The sequence below is a fragment of the Notothenia rossii genome (assembly GCF_949606895.1).
Source record: "Notothenia rossii genome assembly, chromosome: 1".
NCBI classification, from domain to species: Eukaryota; Metazoa; Chordata; class Actinopteri; order Perciformes; family Nototheniidae; genus Notothenia; species Notothenia rossii.
Genome location: NC_136912.1, coordinates 66,246,988 through 66,255,092, shown reverse-complemented (window position 1 = coordinate 66,255,092; position 8,105 = coordinate 66,246,988). Strand labels below are relative to the sequence as shown.

The 8,105-nt window shown below is 41.4% G+C and overlaps 1 protein-coding gene across 1 annotated transcript; it reads left to right on the top strand.

Annotated features, from left to right (window-relative positions):
- Positions 1–2,633: 2,633 nt before the first annotated feature.
- Positions 2,634–6,668, top strand: LOC307044436 (Krueppel-like factor 2). Its single transcript, XM_079689662.1, has 3 exons — positions 2,634–4,234; positions 4,555–5,494; positions 5,586–6,668. Exons 1-3 carry the CDS (start codon positions 4,157–4,159, stop codon positions 5,759–5,761), a joined length of 1,194 nt encoding a protein of 397 aa, XP_079545788.1. The 5' UTR covers positions 2,634–4,156; the 3' UTR covers positions 5,762–6,668.
- The last annotated feature ends 1,437 nt before the right edge of the window (positions 6,669–8,105 follow it).

Here is an 8,105-nt window from a genome sequence, read left to right as displayed (position 1 = left end):
AAGGAGAAGACAAGATGGAGATGCAATGGATGAATCTTTGGAGACGGCGGAGGAAATAGAGGAAGAAGACAAAGTTTCAGCGGAGAGCAGAGTGCCAGAGCTGGAGAGATGCTGCGCTTCATCTGGTGAACAACTGTAGAAGCATGCTGTCTTTATCAAAGTGAGAGTGGAGCGCTGGCAGGCAGTGGCAAGGAATTCTGGGAACAAGTGGCAGTTTCTGTTCTGAAAACTGAGAAATACACACAGGGAATCTCACTTTGTCCTGCCAAAGCTGTAACAACTGCTGGAAAGTAAAGAAAGACACATTGGGAGTATTATTTATCTGAAATAAAGATATCATCTCTGAATATGTGTTTTTTCTCTTATTTGATTGAAATTCAAAGTTAAAGTCAGCTTTAATGTCAATCTTACTCAGTTTGTGTTTACAGACAGAGAGATCGAAATGACGTTTCCAACAATCGCAAATGTAAAATTATACAGTATACAGATATGTATAACATAGGTATATCCTATATACACAATTAACACACACATTTTTACATGCACACATTAAGATAAAAAAAAAAACACAACAATCAATACAAAATAACAAAATAACAGTCACTTCAATATCAATATCTTTGGTGCAGAGAAATTGAACATAACATGAAGATCAGGACATGAGACACAACTCTGTGGTGGAGTTAACAAAATACATGTAGATGAATGGCTGTTAAGGGAAATACATTTAACCACACAGGAGGATGATAGCAGCATAATCTCTGCAAGTACAGAGATAAGCCTGGAGGAGAATTCAAAATACATCCTGACCCCTAAAAACATGCTTCCAGTATTTGTTCGTACTCTCATTGGGTTCATTTGGCAATTGCTACTTCTAATGAAGATATTGGAGTCCTGCATACTCGTTGCCCCATAACTGTAAAGTGTCTCCTCTTCCATAACCCATGCAATTTGCACAACAGCTATTTTGCACAATTATGATAATGATGTTCAATCAAATGCCATTATGTGTCTATATTATAGTTATATGTATTCCTGTAGCCTAGTGAGACTGTATATTGTACTCAATTTATTCAATATTTCGTTATGCTGTGTATTATTTAGATACTCTAGGAATACATTTATTTTCTATGGTAAAGTGTGTATATTTTTGCCCCTAATGTTTATTCTTTTGTATTATATTTGTATCTTATTGTATCTTTTAAACCTTTTTAACTTGTGTAATGCTTGACACTGCTGCTGGAAGAAAATACCTTCCCAATTTTGGGATAAATAAAGTATATATCTATCTATACCTAAGAATGTAAGATAAAAGCAGTAGACATGTCTTCAATCTCTGTGAATACATTTTAGTTTGATAGAAATCATCAGCACTGGTCTCTGAGATTTCTGAAAGTTGAGATTTCGAAAACGTGACCATACAGCTAATGCAGATGTTGCTGGTGCCAGGCTGCAGGCATGTAAGTTAATAACAAAACTAAAAAAACTAAACTCTTAATATGTCATAGTTTAAGCAAATATCCTCACATTCTTAAATGTACTTTCTTTTCAGCGACGTATACGATATTTCATCTTGTGCTGTTTCTGCATAGACACTGAGTGCTGATTGTTTTTCGGGGTTAAATGTTTGGCACAGGAACCCACAGTAATCATGCAGAATTTCAAACAGTGGTCGAGCATTCATTAATTCTCTCACAGAGAATAGACAAATAATAGCTGAGTGTATGAATTGCATGTAAATGTACACATAAACACAATCACAGACCTTAGTGTAAATAGCTTTTATAAGTAGGACTCCTAGAGGCAGTGGTGGTTCCGTTAAAAACTAAGTTGTATTTGGGTGAAATGACACTTTAAACAGTCCATATCAAGAACGTTGCGTTTCCAGACTTGTGCTTAATCCGTGCTAATGGCTGTGACAGAGTGTATTGGTTGATACCTGCTGTACATCGTCACACGCTTCATATTGTTACACAACTTAATTGGAATACATCCAAATCCCTTAATAACTGGCTTACAATCAGAAGCCATTCACCCTTTAATCAACATTTCAAATCAGTGTTCACCAGAGGGCAAAACAATGTAAAAGTACAGAATGTACACGACACACCTGGTCTTTTCTCTATGCCTGCTGGCTGTACATGTTCCATCATTCACAGAGGAACACCGCCAAACTGGTAATGTAGATTGCCCATTAAATGCTTGACATATTTCTGTTCATGAGTTATTATGGGATTAAGAGCAGCTAGTCACACACTGAAGACACTTGTTTTGAAGGACGAGACAGATAATGAAGACAGTGAGAGATTTGCAGGTCAGATGAGGTAAAAGTTTGTATTATCTGTGGATACTTGTATTGTTTGTCATGTATGTAAACTTTAATAATGATCAGGAGATAGGGCGGGTCGTACATCAGTCTCAATGTCTGCGGTTTAATCCCAAACTGCTCCATTTGCATGTCAAAGAGTCCTTGTGCAAGACTCTCATTTGGAACCTTGTGGTCTAAGGACTAGAAAGACGCTATATCAATACAAATAAAAAGTGTATTTACAATTGTGCAGTCAATTACAACCCCTCTGATACTATATGATGTGCACTCACTGGCAGGTCTTGATCACCAGCTGGACAAGCTTATGAAATAATAAGGGCCTCATAGTTAGTCCTGAAAAAGAGTTTATGTGCATCTCAGTATCATACAGCCAAAAAAGAAATGCAACTATTTTTTGAAAAGGCACCGGTACATCAAAAACATGCCCAAAAAAACGTAATGATACAGTATTATGTCTTCATCGGGTAATACTCAGTATGGGACCAAAAGGTCAATGATCACATAATGTGTGGAAATAATTGTATTTACTTACAAACCTCTGATAAATCAATTAATAGGATCCAATCTTATAACATATCCTTTGAAGATTGTTACATAATATATTATACAGACGATGAACCCATAAAGAGGGTCATAAAAAAGACAAAAGTATCAACAAGAGGAGGAAAGATCATAAAAAGTTAAAGTCCTTGATATGAGAGACATGCTGTTATTTGCACTTCTGTGACAGCTGTCCAGTAATAAAGCATTGTTTTCCAAAGCTGCACAACTATTTGTTTATCAAATCACAATAAGGCATAATGCAATATCAGTGTAGCCAGTTTGATGAGAATGTGTTCATCCAACCCTCTGATGTGGTTTTGAGATTTCTGGGCACAGTCCGCTGATTGGTCATGGGCACAGTAACAGCTAACAGCAACTCTCTGTTCACAGGTTCCACAGTGCCGGGCGTGTGCATGACATATGAATGGTGGACTGGGGGGGGGGAGGGGGGTATTATCATCTGGGTGATGCTCCAAGGAACTTTGAGAAGTAGATAGAGAAGAGGAAAGCCGTGGTGAAGCTGGCGCCTAGCGGCTGAAGACTGCAGCAGATTATACCCCTCCTCCTCCTCTTGTTGTTTTCACAATATGAAATGTTTTTTTCAACAACATTATGTTTGTTGTCATATGGTGCTTGATAATGAAGCCAAATGTTTTAGAACACGATATTATCGTAAAGACTGCGCGTAAAAGTGTGCGTACCTGTAGCATCTCTATTCCACTTTATGGAGAGCCTGAGCGTCCTTTTAGTATCGGTTTCGTTGCTCTTTTTCAACAAGGTGTTAATTGCCTGAGACTAATGTCTTTGGGTGCTGGAGCAGGGGCGGAATCTCTCTCTCTGCCCTGCCAGTTGTTGGGCAAGTTTGGCGGAGGGGCGGGTTCCCTGAGAAGGTTAAGTAGCTGCCCGCAGCGGAGTAGAGAGAGCATTCCGTATCAGTCCTCCTCTGACTCTCTCACCGCTCTCTGTCTCTGACTCGCAGGGAAACTCGGACTTTTATACCGAGGCTAAATTTAGGGGGCTGTCCGGTGCGCAGCGTCCCCATCCTGGACGCGCTTCCTTCCCCTCGCCTCGCATTGGTCTGATTTGTCTTGCGAACATTATTTATAAGAAAAGCTGCTGCTTCAAGACGCACCGCTGCACATGAGTGGAGAGCAGCTCACCGGACCGCAGGAGAAGCAACGAAGACGCGTTTACTGGAGACTCAGCGGACTCTGCTGATTTCTTTGAACAACAAAAAAATTAATATATAACGATTATTGACTTTCTACTTTTTTCAAACAACGTATGGAAATGGCCTTGCATGGGACCATTCTACCATCAATCTCCACATTTGCCAACCAAAAGGAGAAATGTTGGGAAGATGTAAGTTGCATTATTTATTTACACTTGTTTTCAGAAGAGATGAGAGATTATTTGAATACATAATTTAACACCATCATTGCATCACATCACAAATACATTCGTGGTGTTTGCTGGTGATTAAACATTTTTTAACTTTGGAATGCTGCTAAGTTTTAAGTCACTGCAAAGTTATGTTTTGATGTGTTTTGGTAGTACGCCTTCTTTCAGTGTGCATGTTGTGCTTCGTTTGAGCTATTTTATCAAGGTGACTTGTTTTATTATTTACTGATAAAAAGTTGTACATCCTGAAACAAACTAATACTCTCTTATTCTCGCTCCAGAGGTGGAAGAGTGACATGAGCGGAGTTTCGCTCAACATGGACAACAGCTGCCTCAGCATAAAAGACGAAGAGGACCTGGATAAATTCTTGGATATTGAGTTTATTCTGGCTAACACAGCAGAGTCCGGGCTGTCTGTATATCAGCAGCAGCAGCACACCGGGATGCCCCAGCAGCAGAACACCTACACCTCTGCCCCAGACATGAGCAGCCCTCCTCCTCCATACAACAGCCTGATGGCGGAGCTCCTTCGCTCCGATGTAGACACCAGCTTCCTCCCCGGGGACAGCCCCAGCATCCAGGGCAGATTCCTGATCAGCTCTGCGCCTTTCCCCAACACTCAGGACTTATTCCCCGAGCATCTGAACATTAAAGTGGAGCCCGACTCCATGGACACGTACGGACCTGCCATGGGTATGGTGCCTCAGAGCTGCACCAAAGTCAAGCTCGAGGGGAACGCCTCCTGCATGATGTCCTACGAGCAGCAGCCGCGGCTAGCCACCTCTCCGCAGGCCGCGCTGGGCAGCATGACGCCGCCTCTGAGCCCGGACGACCTGATGAGCTCCGAGAGCCACCAGACCCACATGTGCAACTCCACCTTCCCGCAGAGCTTCCACCCGCACCACCGCTGCGCGTCAGGGGGATTCCCTCACCCGCACAGAGGGATGCAGCTCCCTTTCCCCGTGGCGCACCACCACCCCCAGTTCCCCGGCATGTTCTGTGAGGACGCAGCTTTGGGCATGCAGCAGCAGCCGGCGGCCGGTCAGCGTGTCCTGCTCACTCCTCCGTCCTCCCCGTTGGAGATGATGGACACCAAGCCGAAGAGGGGTCGTCGGTCCTGGCCGAGGAAACGGACCGCGACACACACCTGCACTTTCGTCGGGTGTGGGAAGACCTACACCAAGAGCTCCCACCTGAAGGCGCACCTTAGGACGCACACAGGTAAGAGTGGCATGCTGGATCAGGTGGACCATTTATGTATCTATCCTCAATGTGAAGTCACTCATGATTTTCTTGCTTTTTGTGTTTAAAGGGGAGAAACCATATCACTGCAGCTGGGAGGGTTGCGGCTGGAAGTTCGCTCGTTCCGATGAGCTCACGCGTCACTTCCGGAAGCACACCGGACACCGCCCCTTCCAGTGTCACTTGTGTGAACGCGCATTCTCCAGGTCCGACCACCTCGCGCTGCACATGAAGAGGCACATGTGAGGAAACATATCACAGACAAGGACATCACCGCATCGAGACAGAGAAAATGAACTATGATGATCCTACAGAAGGATGATGTGCAAATATATCAACTATAGTGAAACCATGACAGCATTAACTGCCATACAGTACGATGAGGCCACTATTGACTACACTGTAACACCTATATGTATATTATAGGACTATTATAGTGATTTTTCTTAGGGGCAAAGGAACATAGAGATGCTCTCAAATTATATTTTGTGAAAAGATTTATTTAAATGTTATTTTTTGAGAGAAATGACTTACAAACCTCAAACCAAAGAGGAAATACAGCCAGATATGACAGAAACAGGTGCATTCTGCTTCTTTTTTTCTCCCTTTAAACTAGGTAGCTGGTACTACTTTTTTCTATGTTTATACAGACACATGTCAGGAACATGCCACTGAAGCAACTGGAAGCAGACAATCTTTCAAAGAGCAATAATCTTTTTTAGATTTCTACCTTAAGTGCCTTTATTACACTTCTCACGAGTGCCAGATTCTCCACTGGCTAAACGATGATTACAGTTTTATCATGGAAAAAGCCTCAAATGAATTAATGAAATGTAACTGTAGGTGTAAACAGCACTTGAATACGCCTTGAGACAATGTTTTTTTCTAAAACTGCCTTCCATGTTGTCCTCCTCCCAAAGGCCTGACTTCCTGTCTGTGATTGTGTCTGTTGTCTACTAGCTTTAAGATTCCTACAGAAGTGCATGACATCTCAACGCCACCTCACTGACAAAGGACAACACAGTCTCTGGCAAAGAGACCTGTTTGTTTGTGTCTTGAAGAACTGTTCAGAACTGAACTGCCTTGTAAATTGAATTTTTTACATTGTGTAAATAGTTTATTTTAATGTACAAATTAAACTAAATGAACATTCTTTCCGACTCCTTAGTTTGATTTGAAGAATAAAACATGATGTGATATAAATATACACATACGTTCGCAGTTTAAAGTGGACATATTATGCTAATTTTCAGGTTCATATTTGTATTTTGTGCCTCGACATGTTAACATGCTTTAATGCTGAGAAAGTTATTTATTTGTCTGATACTGCCTCTTTCCCCCCCTCGGTGTGTGATGTCATTACATCACAGAAGTAAACAAAGGAGTCCAATGGAGCCGTTTCAGGCAGACGGGGGTGTCGGAGAGAAACTCCTTCTGGAGGGAATTGTAGCCTTTGCAGACCATTGACATGCACAAAAACCTACATAACACACTACAGGAAAGGGACAACCCAAAAAACGCATAATAGACTACTGAAAATATACATTCCTCAAATATGTTCTATATAGCTGCCCATGGAAGAAAAAGTATGCATTAATTCACTGGGAAAATGTCTGTAAAAACCAGACTATAATTTTAGGGAGGATTACCTAAAGTGCCTCTGCCTTGGCATACCAGTCAAAGTATGAGGACCCACGATGAGAGCAGTTCAACCATTTATTTGCTTTGCAGTTGACAGGTTAAAGCAGGGTGATGTTGATGATGAGGATGCTTTTAAGGCTAGAATATAAACAACTATGGAAATCAAGAAGAGCTACAACACTCTGTTACAAACAAATCAAATATTGCTTTCGCAGGGTAAGCCTAAACCTGCTTTCTTAGCTTGGATTAAAGATTTATGAAATTATTTTCAATGTAAAATATGCCAAAATATTAAACTACCTTAGCATGCACAAGAAATATATCGCTACAAGACGAATATATATCGATTGCAATGCTGAAGGTATTTAGAAGCTGGCTAGTTCCGGCCCTGAGTCATTACATTTGCATAATTAAAAAAGTCTGCATATTGCATGAGAGTGCATCGGGGCCTACATGCACACCATAATGAGTGGGAGGGATGGCGAGGTGAAAAAAAGAATAATCATGAAGTATTTTTCAGACAGCTTAGTGATGACAGATATTAGTGTCATTGTTTTGAGAGCTACGGATTAAGAGATGTAACTTTGTAGTGGCCAACTTTCTGTCGGCTCCGCAATGTATTATTTCCCATGCCATCTTTTATTCCAAAGAGACATAAAACATACTGATTACTGTGAGCCAGCTAGTTTTTATTTACAGAGATAGCATCAGGGATGTGGGTTGAATTAGTGATAGAGAGCCACATTTGGAAATGATTGATGAAAATGACTGTTGCTTTTATTAGAGCACGAACAGAAGCAATGAAGGAGGGAAGAGTTTGATCAGGGCGGATTATCACCTCCATTTCTAACGTGGCTGCAGAGACTTCCATTAGTGATGACAACAGTGACATCAAAAGAAAGTCAGGTGGGTCAAGGAACATGACTGGCATGTTGTTCAGTTTGTAAAT